The sequence below is a fragment of the Triturus cristatus genome, chromosome 7 (genome assembly GCF_964204655.1).
Source record: "Triturus cristatus chromosome 7, aTriCri1.1, whole genome shotgun sequence".
Taxonomy (NCBI): domain Eukaryota; kingdom Metazoa; phylum Chordata; class Amphibia; order Caudata; family Salamandridae; genus Triturus; species Triturus cristatus.
The window spans coordinates 541,533,030-541,551,849 of NC_140590.1; the positions used below are offsets into that span (position 1 = coordinate 541,533,030).

The 18,820-nt window shown below is 45.9% G+C and overlaps 1 protein-coding gene across 4 annotated transcripts in view; it reads left to right on the forward strand.

Annotated features, from left to right (window-relative positions):
• Positions 1 to 18,820, forward strand: part of FBF1 (Fas binding factor 1) — a 612,463-nt gene that overhangs the window by 125,418 nt on the left and 468,225 nt on the right. For all 4 annotated transcript variants that reach the window (XM_085616959.1, XM_085616957.1, XM_085616961.1 and 1 more), the window contains 2 exons: positions 101 to 214; positions 5,907 to 6,057. In XM_085616959.1, the coding sequence (XP_085473085.1) occupies positions 101 to 214; positions 5,907 to 6,057 (265 nt within the window). The remainder of the gene's footprint in view (positions 1 to 100; positions 215 to 5,906; positions 6,058 to 18,820) is intronic.

Sequence of the window (18,820 nt, forward strand, 5' to 3'; positions counted from 1 at the left end):
TTTAGTGACAGGGACATTTTGAGTGTGGAGCTGTATTTAGTATTTGTGTCTGTGCTCATTCCATCTCTCTACTCTCAATATTTGTGTCTTTGCCCCGTAGAGTTTGACGACCCTTTGGCCGGTCTCTTATCTGATGAAGATGACAATACTGCAAAAAAACGTCAAGCAGTAACCACAGCAGTCTCTGAACGTGCACCAAGTACTGCAGTCAAGGGTGAGAAGGGTGATACTTGGGAGTAGGGGCAATACAGTGCTATTTCCCTATGATCAGTGTCCACTCCAGTGTGTAATAAGATGAGTATGATTTAATGGAGCAGTGTTCCTACCTATGAATGCGAGCTGTTGGCTGCTAGAATACATGTGGATCTAGTCTAATGATGAAGGGCACACCTAAGGAATTTTCTTGCAGTTGCTCAAAGGATTAAACCTGTCCTCTGCATTTGGTCACTGGCATGTGACTGCTACAAATCAATATGCACTCCCCTCCCATAAAAAACAAAATCTTGCAAGGGTAATATATTTATGAATCAATGCGAGACATATCACCTTGGGCCAATGACGACCAGTGGTTATTGGTTTATTTACCAGTGGTGTTCTGGAACCAGAGTACCATTGGATGCCAACCTTAATAATCAAGTACCCTATTTAGCATCTGACTCTTTATGGTATTAAAGCAGAGCTAAATACCCCTCCATAACTGCTTGTCCAGTTAGTTCTTTACTTCATAAAGGAGAAATACTTTAATATACATAAGAACAATACACTGAGTATTGTTAAGGTTATCAACAAAAAACAGAGCTCTCTAGCCAGAGAAATATGACCCCCAAATTTCATTATAGAGTTTATGCACTAATCAACATAGTTATTTAGTATGGTGTTGGACATCATTTGCTATTAAGTGGGAATGAATACCTGAGCATGCTTGCACCTTTGGAACTTCAGCTTTAGCATCAGTCCTTTTCCAAAGATGGTGTAAAAACTAACAGTAGCTCAGATCTCCGCTCATAACGTGCACTTAAAAACAGCATTGTCTCTCTTGCTGCTCTTCAAATCTTTTTCTTTATTCTGCTGAAACTGATTTTACATGCTGTGGCTGTAATTTTAATGAGCTTGAAAGCACTTGCATGCCCACAGACCCACTTCTATATCGGGTCTACGTTTGTGAGACAAAATGATAACTTGTAGACCTGCAGGACCAATATCTGGCACCCACAGACTGGGGACAGTAGATGAAGTGCTTCTCATCCACTGGTTAGTCACAGGGAGTAACAGCTGGTTTTGTTGTAGTTAACTCAAATATCTGTGCGGTTCAGCTGCTTAAAACGTCTGAACCACCTTTGATAGCAGAATAGGTTAAAAAATACTGGACTCGGTGTGACGTCCTCCAGAAAGATCTCTGGAGGCAACTGGAAGGTCCACACAGCACAGATGGGTTCAGGAGTGAAGGAGGCTTCCCCTCCTCAGACGTATGAGATGACCGGTCTTTCCGTGAGCCCCAGGTAATAGTCATTTGAGTTGATGATAAACTCAAACAGCCTGCCTGACTGAGACCTCTTATCCTAGAGCTGACATTGTTCCACAATGACTCCCATAGTCTCTTTAATTAGCGGAGTACTCACAGGCGTGCAGCCTTGCTAAAAGGTGAAGTCCAGCATCTTTTCCACAAGCACGTCTTTCCTTACACAGCACGTCTTTCCTTACACAGCATTCCTCTTAAATCCTGTATCCAGGCCTGTCCCTAGTCTGAAATGTATATAGTGACAAGCTGAGTGAGTGCTATCTCTGGAGCAGTCTTCTACAGCTCCATCTTGAATGTCAACCAAACCCTGAAACAAGGTACAGACTAAGGGACCTGTTATGTATGGTCATGGCTTACCAGTGTCAACATCTGCAACCTCTCTATTCTAGTCCTAGATAAATGAGCATGACTGCTGTATGAGTAAGTTATAAAGCTGGCTCTTCTCCTGGGCTGTTTCAAAGTGGCCAAGGTTAAATGTAGATCTGCTCCAGATGCGGGGTAATGTTTTTCAGAGATGCAGATCTCAGCCGAAAGGGTGGGAGTGTCTGTTAGCACTCTGGCAAAGAAACTGCCCCTTCAAATACCTGCTCTGTCATTTCCCCCACCCAACAAGAAATACAGTTGCAGAACTTTTGGGGCGCCCCGCAGAAATCCGAGTGATTGCCGCCCCAACATTTAGCAGAGTGCGGCTGGCGGGACCTACTCGTGCACCTCAACCACCCGCTAGGTCACATTTAGCCGAGATATGCAAATGGGTAAAGTGGTTTTGAGCCCTCATTCCAGGCACACTGTGTACAGACAACCCACATAGAGTGAATGCGGGCTCCACGGACACCATGTGATCACATGGAATAACCGGAGTTCTGGAACTATAACACGGGAAGGCCTTGCGATGTTGATAATCGGATGGTTTGCGAATGCAAACTGACTGTGGGGCAGATTTATCATCATTGTACTTTGCGACTCCTTATTAGCAAATTTTACTGATTCGCTATTAAGGACTCGCAAAATGCAACGTATGTAGGTTTCGCAATAATAATTGCGATTCCTACATATTCCTTAATTGCGAATCGCAAATTGCGATTCGCAATTAAGGAATACCTTCCAATTAATTCCTATGGGCCAAGAGGCTCATAGGAATGAATGGGAAGACATTCGCAATTTGCGAGTACCCAATAGGTACTCGCAAATTGCGAATGCAATTTCAAGGGTGCCAAAAGGACACCCTGTTGCACCCCTGAAATATGCATGTGTGCACATGTGGCACACATACATGCCCATGAGGGCATGTATGTGCGCCACACGGCACTTTGAAAAATGCAAAAAAGTGAATTTTTCTAGGAAATCGCAAATTACCACCAACTTGAAGTTGGTGGTAATTTGCGATTCTTTAAGGCCAGATCGCAAATTTCGGGTGCTTCCAGAATTGCATTTACGGAAGCGCAATTTGCAATTCCTTGAATGCATTCGCAAAATAGGAAATCGCAAATTTTGCGATTCCTTATTTTGCAATGGCTAAAAGGCTTTTTCCTGTTCGCAAACGGGCCGATTCTGTGAATCGGCCTGTTTGCGAATGGGATAACCCTTGATACATCTGGCCTATGATATATCGGACTCTTAGTCTAGGAATTGGCAGAATAGGAGGGCTTTGAGCTGCTTATGAAAGATCGAGAGAGGGGTCATTGTTCCATGATAGAGAGGCAGTCCAATGTGCCGTGGGTGCTCCTTGAGCATGATTGTTTTTATGTTGTACATATTTAGAATTAAGGAGGGTTTTCCTCATGGCTGTATGCACAAGACACCAAGGGCCAGATGCATCAAGCATTTTTCTTCTCACAAGCGAATCGGCTCGTTTGCAATCACAAACAAATGCGTTTGCGAGGCATCCAACCCAATTTTGCGATTCGGTAACCTGTTACCGAATTGCAAAATGGGTTTGCAGTTCGCTGTTTGGAAGGGGCGTGTTTAGGGCGTCCCTTCCAAATAGCGAATCCTAACAGTATGCATGAATGTTTTGTGAATGTGAATGCAGTCGCAAAATATTCGCATATTACCACCTACTTCAAGTAGGTGGTAAGACATTCGCAAATGGGAAGGGGTCCCCAAGGGACCCTTTCCCCTTTGTGAATGTTTGTAAAAGCATTTTTAAGAGCAGGCAGTGGTCCCATGGACCACTGCCTGCTCTTAAATAATGAAAAGAAAACTTTTCATTTTTCTTTTTGTAAAGCATCTTTATTTAAAAGCAATCACAGACATGGTGGTCTGCTGATCCCAGCAGGCCACATTGCTGTGATTTTTGCGATTCCTTGGGGGTCGCAAATTGCGACCTACCTCATTAATATTCATGAAGTAGGTCATTTGCGACCCCTTAGGAATCGCAGAAAGTGAACTGCACACTTTCATGCATGCCGTTTTGCGATTTCCTAATTGTGAATCGCAAAGATTCGCAACTAGGGAATCGCAAAACATTTTTTTCATGCATCTAGCCCATAGGAATGAATGGGAAGCCATTCCTTAATTGCGAATCGCAATTTGCGATTCGCAATTTAAGGAATGTTTATAAATCGCTATTTTAATAGCGATTTCTACATGCATAGGCTTTTGAGAGCCCTAATTGCGTTTCCTTAATAATCACAATTAAGGACTTGCAAAAGCCTACTTTGATGCATGTGCCCCTAAGTGATTTTGGCTGTGATGGATAGCCATTTCAGATTTCAAAGTATTGGGATGAGGTGGTCACATCTACCTGGAGAATGAATAGGTCTCGCATCTGAGTTTAGAACAGGTCTGAGTGGGGCAATGGATATTTGTGGGGGCTCCTGCACAAATTGAGTTTCTGAAGTCTAAGTACGTTCTCTTGCATCCATGTTTGGAATTGGGATAGACAGCATCATAGGTTGCCACTAGCTTCAATCTTTGAGGTTTTTAAATATAATTGAATTTCATCTGCGTCTTGATTTAAGGTTACAGCTGAGTTTTTTTTAGCTTTATGCTTTTAATGGTTCTGTGTACAGATTAAATAAGGTTGAAGCTAGAATTGAGGCCCGAGGAACACCACAGAGCATTTTGATGGTGGTGTAGGTGGCCGTATAGACACACCTTACACTTGACCACAACCTACACTTGCACTTACCACCCTGCATGCATGCCCCACACATGATAAAGGTAATGGGTCACAGTTTAAGAAAACTGAACGGCACTTTTACATGGAGGCCAGCAGGCATCTCCCCCAGCAGGTTCCATGTAATACAGGTAAAAAGACCATTCTGCATATAAAATTACACCATTACCACTGCCGTTTTCTCATATTCTGGGAAGATAGGGCTGCAGCCATTGTCTGAAAGCGGGGTGCTTTCCATGGCTGTGCAGTGAAGTTTCTGCCCCAACAAGAGGAGCCATAATTTTGTCTAATATTAATTAAGAGACCTTTGGGGTCATGCAAGCAATTATCAAAAAATATGCTGTGTCAATGAACGAATTGTCCTTACTTCCTTGCTTAGTGCTTCTTTGCCTTGTAAAGGAAAAAAGTGCTGTGTTGTATTTTTCTGTTGTTTCTAGTGGTCTGCAAGTACCACTTGCTGACAAGGCTGTTTCATATTGCTGACTGAGCATCTTGCTCTCAACTTGGAGGTAGTGAAAACATGCATTCGTTGGTTCAGTGGCTTTGTCTCCGGTTGCTTAGCTGTGTCAGACCTTGCTTGCTTGGTTTGTTTGTGTTAGGGGTTATGTCTTCCTGAACAGCCATGATGTAGCAAAAGAAGATTCTACACTTGTTCTGTAGCTGTTCATCCTAGTAGGAGTTGTGTGAGAATCCCCAGCACAGTATCCGGGATAGACAGGAGCTGGCATTCTGACAATGTAATGTGCTGATCGATGAAGCTGCAGTGCTAGCCAGTGGCATAATACAAAATGATGCCCCCCCCCCCAGCAGAGTGTGAAGAGGGCCCCCTTACTCTCCTATATCTCACATATATTGGCCTTTGATCGAATGGGGGCCCCCTGAAGTGTTTTGGGGCCCTTGAGGGATTGGGGCACCCCCTTGGCTGTATGGGCTTGCAATACGCCCCTGGTGCTAGCGTTGCTCAGAAGTTTGAAATCCGGGTATTGGGAAGGTAAGAAGGGATCTACTCCCAGGCTAAAAAGACGTGACATGGAGCTTTTTAAGAGGACTCTTGAGTGCCTTTCACCAAAATCTGCATGTTCTGGAATTAACTGCAGCTGCAGTTTTTCTGGTACATCATAACATTCCTTTAGAACTACTTATGGAGAAACAAAGCGTAGAGAGAGGTCACATCCTCAGGACTTGCCTTCAGCTGTGAGGGGCCTAATATTTAATAGTGGATTCTGATAAGTTTCATATGAGCAATTTCCTTGCTTTGTTTCACAGAGACACCTATGGCCCCTGCCGCAAAACCTATCGCTGCCCCTCGCAAGAAAGATGAGCTCACTTTTGAAGATGATTCTGATGACCTCATGGATGCCCTGGGGTTCGGAGACAGTCCTGTGGTCCAGCGGAAGGAGCATAAGACTGGAGACAGGTGTGGAGTCATATTTGAAGTTCATGGTGTGAGAGTGTAGTGGAAAAGGTTAATATATAACAATATTAGAAATCATATGCTGGTTAGTGGGGAAAAATGAACTAAACATGAATGAGCAGCAGTAAAGCACTGGGCCCGTTCTGTATCCACTGGAAGCACAAAAATCAAGCGGCAGCAAATGGCTGAAGACTTGGACCTCTAATTCCAGAACAGAGAGTCAGCATCAGCATAAAATGTGCTACAAATAAACCTCTGCCCAGTCATAGGATTTGCTGAGGATAAAAGTCCCTCTCTGCAGGCGGAATGCTGCTGCGCTAGTATAGCGCCACAAAGTGGCAAAGAGTCAACTTTGTTGCCCTAAACAACAAGCATTGGAAAAGCCAATAGGTCTCGCCTATGGACAGTCCATTCGCTTTGGCACTCGGATTGGTATCGAAAGGGCGGGTGGGTGTTAAAGGGTTTATTTTATTTTTTTGTGCTTCTGGGAGGAGTTCAAGAAAGCCAGGAGGGAGGGTATTAAGGGGAGAAGAAACTGGGACCAGAGTGAAGAAGAACCAGGATGGGGGTGGGTAGGGGAAGGTAAAAAAAAACTTAAAAAGTGGTATGATGCAGCCAACGTTGATCATGTCATAGCACTGGCAGAGGAGCACTTATAACATTGATTTAATCTGTGCTGGACCCATGCGCCACAAAAAAAAAAGGAACTGACACGTGGCGAGCGCTGCCCAATTAGAAGGCATCAAAAAAGAGTGACAATGTTTCAAGCGAATGGTAAGTAATGGACTGGTTCCAAGCCCATTATAGGGCACAATAGTCTTGCAAGCGAGAGTGCATGTGCATGCTCATGCAGGCGAGACTTAAAACACTAAGGGAAAAATAGGGCATCCTATTAAAACTAGCTAGTTGGGGGTGAAAGGTTAGCACAATACTCCAGGAGGAGTGGAACTTCCTGTCGTCCAGTTAAAACATCACAGTATGCTAGGTTAACCAGCAACGTTCTCTGGTATGCCTGGGGAATCACTATAGAGTCACCACTCAGTGAACTTGAAAAAGAAGTAGCTGTTAGCAGCAGCACTGATATCCCTCCCATCTTGGACAAAACTGCAGAACTTTTATAAAGAGTTCCTTTACAACCGACCTTACCACCACAAACTCTTGCAACTAATAGCTCCCTATTTGGGTGTGAGGAGGTACCCAAGTGCACCAATTGCACTCGCCGTGTTTCTTTGCATTCAAGCAGAAAAGTTTGTGCCTCTAGTGACCAGAGAATTGGACTGATCTGAACACTTCACAGGAGGTAATAGTACTACCTGCTGCCTCAATTAGATCTTAAAAAGATACCTGCCTTAATGGCTCTGGTATACTGTAGTACCTTCTTACGCTGTAGCAATGTAAATGTAACTTTAAGTGAGGAAACAGGCTTTTTGTTGGTTTACCCCCTTCCCACACACACCCTTTTGCACCTATTTTTGACTACTAGGTACTGGTGTAATGACTTTGAAATGCCCTGAGCCCTGCTAAAATGGTGTATGTTTAATTGGCTTGCCCCCAGTTGGCATAGCCTTACTTACTTGAAAGTCCCCAGTATATGGTATGAGGGGTATCCAGGGCCTATAAGTTAGAGTGTCCCCCAGGGACTGCAGCACTTGCTGTGCTACCCTGAGTGAGAAAATGTAAAACATGGCTCCCAGTCTGCCACTGCAGACTGGAAGAATAGTTTGAAACTGCTAACTTGACTTTGCCATTTAAAGTAATGTATGTAGGTCCCACCCATTTCATGCTTGACAATCCCTTCCAGACGGACCTCAAACTATGGAATAGATACATAGATTATATTTTGAACATCTGGTAGGGCCATCTCCCAACGCTGTGTACCTTTACTGAGTGGCTCAACACCAGGAACAAAAATCTCAGATTCACCTACGAGTACAGCAAGCATTCGCTACCTTTCTTAGATCTGTTATTATATCCTAAGGATGGAGGTATTTTCTCACAGTTGTGCAAGAAACCCATGGCCCGAAAATCCTCATTATCTTTTTTTTTAAACACTTTATTTTCAGTATATAAAACATTCAAAGTTTGTATGAAAATCACTTCATTCATCACATTGTAAAAATCATTGTTTAAGATCTACATGTCCAGCCCAATAGTACTATACAGTTATAGGATCACAAAAATGAAATATCATAACAGATGTCATATTCAAGAAGTCTTCCCTCAATCCCCATCCCTGTTTAATCCACCGATGCACAGGATACTTATGCCCCACTGACCTTCGGCCGAAGTGCACAGCAGAACCACGCCACCCACTGTCGCCCTCGGCTTGTATGTTAATGCTACTGAGACGATCACCCCACTCCCTCGGGCACAGTACCACTTTCCTCCTGTGAGCTGGAGGCTTGCTTAGTATCCTCCACATATTTCCGGAATGGGCCCCTTATATCCCTGGGGCGGGACCTAGGGGGCGCGAGGCTGGCATAAGTCTCTGCATTAACGTACTTTGGGTACTGTTTTCCTACCCCAGTGTATGGTAACCTCCCGTTTGGCCAACAATAGTTTAAGCGTATGATTTGTGCGGTATCTAAGTGGACGTGGATCCCAAGATATTTTACCGATTCGGTACACCATTCTAGGGGATATTCGCATTCCCACGGTGTGGTGCCCGTGGTTAAGGGAAAAATGATGGACTTGTGCCAGTTTATGCCCAGCCCGGAGAATCTGCCAAACCGCAGAATTTCTTTAATAAGGGACGCTAAGTTGGTTTGGGGTTCACGGACGTGTAGAATGGTATCATCAGCATAAAGGGAAACACGAAGAGGGCCAGTATTAAACTGCAGTCCCTGGTGGAGGTGGCGTTCTTGGAAGTGTTGAATCAGTGGGTCCATTGCCAGTATGAACAAAAGAGGAGATAGGGGGCAGCCCTGTCTGGTCCCACGAAATAATTTGAAGGGCCTGGACAGCGTACCATTTAGACGAAGCCTTGCCGTGGGCCTGCTGTGGAGGAGCGCTGTGGTGGCAATGAAACCCAATGGCATGCCCATTTGCTTCATCACTGCAATGATAAATGGCCACTCTAAAGAGTCAAAGGCTTTCTCCGCGTCTAATATTATTGCGGCCGCGGGGGTATCCAGATTTATTCTGTGAAGGACTGAGAACAGTGTCCGAAGGTTCAGGGAAATGGTCCGGTGGGACACAAAACCGGACTGCACTGGGGAAATAATATACTCCATTAATTGAGACAACCGATTTGCGAGGACTTTAGCTAATATTTTATAATCTAAATGTAATAGGGATAGTGAACGATAGGACTCACAGAGCGTGGGGTCTCTGCCAGGCTTGGGTAGGAGAATAATTACAGCCTTGCGCAGTATGGGGGGGTGGTACCTGTTTTTCCAATGCCTCTGCATACACCTCAATGAGCTGGGGTACTACAAGACCCTTATACTCTTTATAAAAATCCCCTGTAAAGCCGTCCAGCCCAGGAGCCGTGCAGCCCCGAATGTTGTCGATAGCGAGAGCAACGTCAGCCTCTGATATGGGCTCAGCCATGAAGTCTTGCATATGTCTTTCCAGATAGACCAACGCGAACTCGGAGAGATAGTCAGTCTGGGCTGTATCGTCAGACTAGACTCTGGACGTGTACATAGGTGTAATAGTCTAGGAATTTGTCACGGATATCGGAGATGTTGGTAAGTGTGTGCCCAGAGGCGGCGCAAAGTTCAATGATGTACAGTTTGCTATACGGTGGCCTCAGCATGTGAGCTAGCACCCTCCCCGGTCTTTCCCCTTCACCATAACGCCTGGCTGTGTGATACTTCCCCAGATATAATATTTCCCGGTCCGCGGTGTCTCTGCAGGGTCCAGGGTCCATGTGGGGGTCGGAGTCAAGCGTTGCGAGGTCTCATTCAATGCGGGACATCGTATTGCGGAGGTCCCTGAGTACCCCAGCGTGTTTGGAGATACATACACCCCTAATAACTGCCTTTAAACCCTCCCATAATACCGCGTAGGAACTCACAGAACCGGTGTTTATCTCGAAATAGTCCTCTATGGCTTCCCGTACCTCCGCCTTGAAAAGTTCATCATGCAGGGACTTGCTGGGGAAGCGCCATTGTCGTGCATATCCCTCAGGCCGTGGGAGTTTCAAACGTAACACTATCGGGGAGTGATCTGAGTATGTCCTAGGGAGTGTCGTGAGTGAGTCAAACCAGTCGGCGTATTCCGGTGAGAGCAGCCAGTAGTCTATGCTGGTCCAGGTGTTATGCTGACCTGAAAAGTGAGTGTATTCAGTGAGAGTTGGGTTTCGCTTCCGCCATATATCTGTCAGTGTGTGTTGCTCGCAGAGGCCCGTCAAAGCTTGTCGCGCCCAGGGTTTGGAATCGGGCCCGTGAGGTGCTGTCAAGTCTAGGATCCAGTAGCAAATTAAGGTCCCCTCCTAGCAAGAATTTATGTGGGTCGTGTTTCATTAGCTGGGCATTCAGCGCAAGGAAGAACTCAGGGGAATCAGTGTTCGGGGCTTAGACGTTGACCAGGGCGACCTTGTGGCCATTTAGGGAGCCTGTGACAATGATTGATGTACTTGCCTACCGGGTCACGGACAACCTTACTGAGACTAAAGGAGAGTCTCTGTGTATTAAAATTGCGGTGCCCCTTGCATAACCACTGTAGTTGGCAAAGAACCTATGCACTCCACCGCTGGCACCGAATTACGCCGCATCTGTGGGTGGGAGATGTGTTTCCTGCAAATAGGCTGTGTCTACTTTTTGTCTAAGCAGGTAGTGAAGCACCTGCCGTCGCTTACGGTTGTTGTTGAGTTCCCGGACATTCCACGACATCAGGGAGAGTGCTGAGGGACCTTCAACATTACCCAGTCGTGCCATCGGAAAAGGGTGTGTAGTCTAGTTTAACAGAACAGCGATGAGTGCGCAACATTGCTAGCGATAATGAACAAATGTGCAAATTACAATTAGTGATGTGAACATTCCAATCGACCACTCCCCACCCAGCCACCTTTCAGCCCAAAGGAGGCCAACCCTCTGTATACATGCATCTAAGAAGTACAAATCAACTTTAAGTTTGACTGATGTTGCCCAAACACAGTACCCCAGTGTATAAAGAAACAAACTCAACGGATACACCATGTGGGGGGGGCAACACCGGGTCGGGGACCGGCTAGCGGACACAATAATGCAAAAATGAATAACATTTTCCCAATTACCTACATTAGAATGATTAAAATTAAGCAAACGTGTTAACCAGTGCCTGGGTTAGGAAAGAGTTCTTCACTCGCATCTGAGCCACTATGAGGCAGGGAAGGTTGACTCCCCTCCGCGGCGGATTGTTTGTTCCGTTGTTTAGAAGTGCGGCAGAATTCTTGAGCCTCAGTCAGTGCGTCAAATATTCGAGCCCAGCCACCCACATCTATTCTCAGTCTAGCAGGGTAAAGCATGCCATATTTGAGGCCTAGGTTACGCAGAGCGGCCTTCACCCCATTAAATTTACGTCGGGCCTCCTGTACCATCGATGTAAAGTCAATATCCCTCCACCGGCACCTGCACCCCCGCCAAAGATGGTGGGCTGGCCCTGCGTGGGTTTCGAGGGGGCGCGAAGCCGGGCAGCGGAAGTTGGGGGAACCACGATGGCGAGCTGGCAGTGGGAGTGGGGGGGCAAAGAATCCGACGCAGTGCCGCCACTCACCGCATTGTTCACTTCAGTGTTCGGTAGTCGCCAAGGCCTCGATCTTGTTCTCGTCATGAAAGGCGCCTTTCCACCCAGCCGCCGGCTCCACCCCGCGCAGTCGAAGCGGGCTGCAACTCCGCCGTTCAGGCTTCTTGGAAACTGGAACTCTGCTCCGATGGTAGAGGGCACATTCCGCTGGCCGGCACTGTACTGTTAGGCCGATTTACATAGCGATCTTGTAGGGAAAATGCCAAGGAGCCGGGTCGCCCTCCGGAGCTTCTCTACCAAGTGACCATCTTAGCCGCCAGTTTCCACCCACATGCGCTTCAAAACAACTTTCCAGTGGTACAGTTCCTCAGTATCAGGAGAAACTGTACAGAACTTGAAAATTTCAAAAGACCCACAACAGAACTGAGTAACAGTCTTGCACAGAACCTCATCCGTGAAGCGGCAAAAAGGGCCAGAAATAACCATAGAGAAGCTCTTCTGAAAACGCTCCCCAAACGCACTTGAGAGAGAGTGGTGTGCGTTAACTCATTCTGTCATCTGACCGATACTGTAAGAAAGGCCATTAATAAAACCTGGCACATTCTCAATACAAGTGAAGGCAAACTTGAAAGACCATTGTTTGCCCTTAAATGGAGCAAAAACATTAGAGACATAGTTGTTCACACCAGACTACTTATGTCCCAGAGAGAAAGTCAAGATATGTTATGGTCTTTACCACTGGGACACTTTCCTTGCAGTTCCTGTTCAGTCTGTCTTCTGACACAACCTCAGGCCTTGGGCGAGGGACACCGCGGATGCTACACATCCATACTGTAGCGAGGATACGGGATTCACTGCGGGCATTGCTAAGTTAGCATATGTTAGTACACGCTTGGTTGCTATGTTGCCGCTTTTGCACACATTTCTACATGACTTTGTTTTCGCAAATCCTCTGCTTGTGCTCGTTCACATGAGAACCGTCTACCTTTCACGTTTCTTGCTGTACTCTGTGAGTTTCGTCTGCACATCGTGTTCAAGGTCGAAAACAATGTCCCTTGTTAATCTGCTTTTGTCAGTCCCCCGCATGTTAGACATAATACACACACAGCTGCACTACTGAAAATCATGCATGTATGTTAGGCACTTCAAGAATACCTTTCCAGAGAGAAGAATGTAAACTTTTGCATCTAAACCTGGAGGTATGGGACCCCCCTGACAAAACCCAGAGGTCTTCTATTTCTATAATAAACTAGTTCCTAGGACGGGGAGGGTGGCAAGGCACGGTAGTCCTTTTTCCACTATATTTATAAAATGATATCCCCGTTCATTTTTCCATGGAATTGTAACAATGCTTACTATCTTGTGTTTATGCATTTTGCTGCTACTATTGGCCCGTATATTGCATTATAGAGCACGTTAGTTAAAATAAACATTTTAAACTATACGGTGTCTCTGATTATTCACATTGTGGACAAGTATGAGTGAGTGAACAAAAGAGTGTTCTTGCTCCTGCGATTCCTGGGAGAACCTGAGTTACATGTTCTAGGATGTCTAATCATTGGTAGCTTTGCTGTAGTACGGAGAACGAATGAGACACTATAGCTAGTCGGATTGGGGTTCCGGGTACTAAGGTGGGTTTTTGGTACACCACTATTCACTGAGGTCCTTGTTTCCTGCGCATAGTTCTGTATATGTGCAGAATCCTTGCAACAATACAAATAGCAACACTAGTGGGGTCATCTAAGTCATCACCTGTCCCTGCAAACTCCAGTATAACTACCCGCAAGGTTAAAATCCGGGTAGTTGAACACCGCTGCTCTGTGAGATGCAAAAAATCCAACACAAAACTGACCAGACATATTTTGACCGCCCTTCATATTGATTAAGAGATTAGATGGGTTATCATAGACGAACCCCACTACACCACCCACATGGGCAACCAGGAGACCTTGTTGTTCCAGAGAGAACAATGTTGGATTTTCAGACTCAAAAGTCACTTACGGGGGCTGCCCGATGATAGTCCGTGGACTGCCCTATAACGACCATGGTCTTTGGCCATCACTCTTATACAAAGACATGACTACCTACATAGGGGTCCCTTCCATCATATACTTTTCCCCCATTGTATTCATAATACTACCTTGACCCATGCACATACTTCCGCGGCTTATATGATTGGAATGAGGAAATCATTAACTTTACCATTGGCACCTACTATTGCCCTCAAATCCCTTCGTTAATATGCACCTGTGGCTTGACACTCACACCACATGCTTCAACTATGGCTCTCCAGCATTTCTCCATGTCACATATTTTAGGGTCTTCATTCTCTTCATTAAACCCCTTCAGGCATCCCTCTATTACTCCTGAACACCTGACTTTTTTTCTGCTGCAGATACCATGTTTTTGTACACTTTCAGACACATATGAAATACAGTGCTGCTTAATTTATTTACATTTACATACTTTTCTACATGAGTATGATTCTGTATCATGTTATATGAGACCCCTCTAATCCTGCTGGTCTCTGTTGCAAAGTCTATCGACCCCATCATCCCATGATGCCTGCCTATTCGCCTGTGGGTTTATAAACACTATGTTTCCCATGTTGCCCGGAACACCTGCTCCTCATTAAGTACCTGTGCTGATGCACATCCCCTTGAAAGGCACACCCGTCTTCAATCTCGCTGGGAATGCCATTCAGGGACCTCACAGACAATGAGCATAACAATTTTTGAATTACTCTCATACACATTGTTACAGACTGGGTAACAGGATTTTGGTTGCACCCGAAATCCCCCCTGTAGATGTCTTTCTCGATGCTCGTACTATTCAAGCAGCCTCCCCGTACTGTCTCCTAGATTTTGGATGCCCCGTGTTTTTTTCACGTTTCATACATACAATTGTTGGTCGCAAAGCTAGGAGCTGCGACTTGAGACCATATCTCACTCTTTGATTTTGGTCTAATAACACATAAGGGATCCCAACTGACCCCTCACACATTACTCTCACCTCATGTAGAAGTGATTTAACATTTTAAAGGTCTCTCCTGGGCCCCCACACCCCATTGATCTCCTGTATTATTATTTCATCTGAGAGCAGACATTATCCAACTTTCAGCAAATAGCAGTTTTCTGCATTATTAGAAATGGTTGGCACTGCTATTGCTGCCTTCCCACAGCAGATATTAACCTGCAAATACATTTCTGTATATATCTAGTGGCCCCTTAGTCGCTTGCTATATGCAGCCCATGATCGGGACTGATTTTATTCCTTTTACTATTGTGCCATACAGCTCTGCGGTCTAAGAGGCCTCTCGAGGCTCAAGAGTGAGCAGAACACTTATGTTACGGGTAAGATTACCCATCACTCTGCCTCCAGCACTAGTGTGCAAATTGGTGGAGGGTACTTGTCTCACTTTCTCTCTCAGGTCTACAAACTTCACTTTAGCAGTAGACTTTTACATTGTTGTCATGTACTTGAATGCTTTTAATGATTGTGTTTCCAATATTTAGTACGACAGTGGACCCCATGACTAAGACATTGTGGGCTATCGTCTGTATCACCTGGCTTACTATTGTTTGACCAGGATCAGGTTTTAGAATTGTTATTGCAGTGTGACTGTACCATTTTGGTCCCGATGAATGCCCCTGGACTCCATGTAGGGTCACTCCTGGGTACAAACATGTTGACCTCGCATAGGGAGTATTTTTTCCAAACTCCCTGCCACTTATCCACTGGGGGAAGCAGCTTAAAACTGATATTGAGCCCACCAGCAAAGAGAGGCTGCACCGCTAGCCACCTGCTGCACCTGCACATGGTGGCTAGCAAAGAGAGGGACTGTGCCTGCTGTGTCCTGCTCATTGAGAAGCTGTCTCCGGATCCCAGTCAAGCCAAGGGAACTTCAAGGGCTAGCTAACTGGCTTCCTGTTCGCAGCACAGGGACACAGCAGCTGATGAAGCCCGGTGGGGCAAGTTGGTAGCCCAAAGTCTTGAAGCCGCTACCACCACCGCCACGCAGCACCAAGGACCAAGACCCGACGCACCTGAGTTGCACCTGAGTTCGCTGAGCCCGGGAGAGCTGTAGGAGAGTTGCTGTTACCCTCAGAAGGGTAGTAATCAACCCACAAAGGATTGGTCTGTGACCGCGACAATGTGTGACTGGCAGCTCAGGAAGAGACCAGTCGACTGCATCACATCCACAACATCCTTGGAGCATCTTCAGCATCTTTGGAGCATCTTCAGCATCCTTCATCCCTTGCATCAGGACCACTTCATAGAAATCCATTGCAAGGCAGATAGAGTGCCTGCAACTGCTGAAGGACTGCTTCTTCTGCGAAGGTGACTGTTCTTGAGGACCTTGCTGGTCCCGTGACCGGCTCCCTGCTGCAGTTGGTCGCCACAAGAACTTCTAACCGACCTCATTGACACCTAAGTTTTCTTTGAAAAAGTTTCTAAGTACCTAATTCATTGACTTTGCCAAGGCTTGTTCGCGGTTGAGTAAAATTGCATTGATTGATTATTGCTTGTAGAATTTATATCTCTGGAAGCCTTCAGTGGATCTTTTTCATTCTAGTGTCTAAAATGTCATAAATATACTGTCTATTTGTATACATTGGTGTCAGATTTCGTTTTTGACAAACATTTTATTAAGCCTCTTAAAAAATGCAACAACTATTAATATAACAATACAGGTCTGACATCAGTCATCTTGACGGAGAACAGGTACATACTCACAAGCGCCTGACAAAAGGGTCAGCATGATCCACAATACAATGCAGCGCAAAAGCAGGCTATACATGAATACTCAGGAAATGACAATGTCAAGTTCCTGGATTTCAGAGGGGGTCCCTAAATTACTGCCTTTCCCTCATGACGCCTGGAAAGAGAAGATAACACACAAAGCCAAGTAAAGCATGGCTGCTTCAATCAGTGGCGTTAACCGATTGACCAATGTCTTTGCAAAAATCTTGATCACCATGTTCAATAAAGAAAACTGATGATAGGAACAACAGCTCTCGAGAGGTTTCGCAGGTTTATGAATTACCCCAACCTTTGCCATCCAGAGGTCTGATGGCATGGAATGTAACAGGCCAATAATCTTTGAGGCAGTAGCTTAAAAGATTTCCCTGGGAAACCGTTAGGGGTGGGGTTTTCCCTGCCCAGGAGCTGAGTCAATGCTACTAAAAGTTCCTCTTTTCCAGGCTTGGTTTCAAGTGAGTCCCGCTCCACAACCGAGAACCGCAGTAACGGAAGCTTACGGAGACAACGCTCCACCTCTGCCCCGCCTAGTCAGTCCTCCCTAGTATAAAGCTGTGTATAAAATGCTGCAAACTCACCCACAATCCCATTTGCGCTAGTGAGTTCCACCCACAATTGATCAATTATGTGCTCAATCGGGGAGTGTTTGAGTGTACCACATAACCAATGAAGGGTCTTGCTGGCTTTAACACCCCATAGATACGTGGCTAGGTGGTGCGCCACACTTCCGAACTTCGTCCATGTGTAACTGTTTGATAGTGTCCTGTGTATGGATAAGGCTTCTGAGGGTGACTGAAGACAGGAGACCCTGCTGTAGGTACTTAGTTGGTGCACTCTAGCCTCCAGGTTCAATAGTGTCTGATCTTGTCATTTGTTAACCCATGATTGGTAACTGATAATGTCTTCCGTGGTTGGTGGTCTTGAGAGCCTCACAGACCGTGCCCGGGTAGGCCACCGAGCCAGCGTTAATCTGCAAAATAGAACCAACCCTAGCGGAAATGTCACCTATGTTCGTGCGCGGGAAGGAGCCAAGAATCCAGACGCCAGTGGAAGTGTGGAGCGGTGTGTTTAAGCTGCACAAAAAGCTCAAGGGGGTGGGGGGGGTGGTCAGAGAGCCCCCAGCTAATATTTGAACACTTATGACCCTGCAAATATCACAGCTGGGAAGAAAAAAAATTATTGATGCAGGCAAAACACTGGTGTGTGCCAGAGTAGAAAGTGTAAGCCCTCTTGTGGGTAAAAAATCCACCAACAGTCCATAAGGCCCAGGGCCATAAGGAAGTCAGATAATGGAGAACTTTGGCCAGCGTCTCCGCAGTCCCATGTGAGCGGTGTATCCCCCCCCCCCCTGTCCACCATACCATTGAAATCCCCCCCTCCCAATAATCTGGGTCCCTCTGGGAATCCTGCCAAGAGAGTGCCCACAGTCCGTCCCCAAACACGATGCAGATAGTGGAGAGTGTGTGTAAATGCTGGCCATTGAGATCCGGACGCTGTCCAGAAGATCAGCGATCGCAACATATCTTCCCAACCTATCATACCATGTGTGCATAACCCAAAGAGGAAGTCCCCAGCAAATCAAAATGGCAACACCTCTGGAACCCTTGGTGATCCATGCAAAGCCCAGACGAGCAAGGAAAGGCCATCTATTTCCTAGGAAACGAGTCTCCTGAAGAAGCAATATATCAAGATTATGTTTGTGTGTGGCACCTAAAACTACACCTCTCTTGATACGGCCAGAGAGCCCATCAACATTTCAAGATAAAAGTGTAAGGCCTATTGCCCCATTACATGCGTGCCTCTTCATGTGATAGCTGGATGAGTGTAGGCGATAACAGGTACAATAATCAGACAGCAACCCACCCTGTCCCCCTCTCTCCCACCTACCCTGCACTTCTGAAACAAGAAGTATCTGTCGCATTGCGGCGATGGGACCAACCTGAACAATACAACACAAACAAAATGCGATCTTACCTCCTCCAACCCCCCACCTTTCCCCAAGAAGGAAGCAAAAACAATAGTGCAAAGAGAAAATGGAGCAAACAGAAGTGAAGCAGAATCCACAATAACCCCCATATAAAAACAGTTGGGGAGGGAGGACAGTTACTCAAGACCTCTTATGATAATGACCCTTGACAGCATCCAATATAAGGTGTGTTATGTAATGACTAACTCAGTACAAAGGGGAATGTCGACAAGGAAGATAGGACAGCAGATATCTTTTTGGTGCAGCATCTAGGGGGCGGCAGGCAGGGAACCTTTTACATGCATCTCCTGTTGTGCACAAGAGTTCAGTTCTGACATGTCATCAGGTTGAAAGTTGTCGAGTTTACCA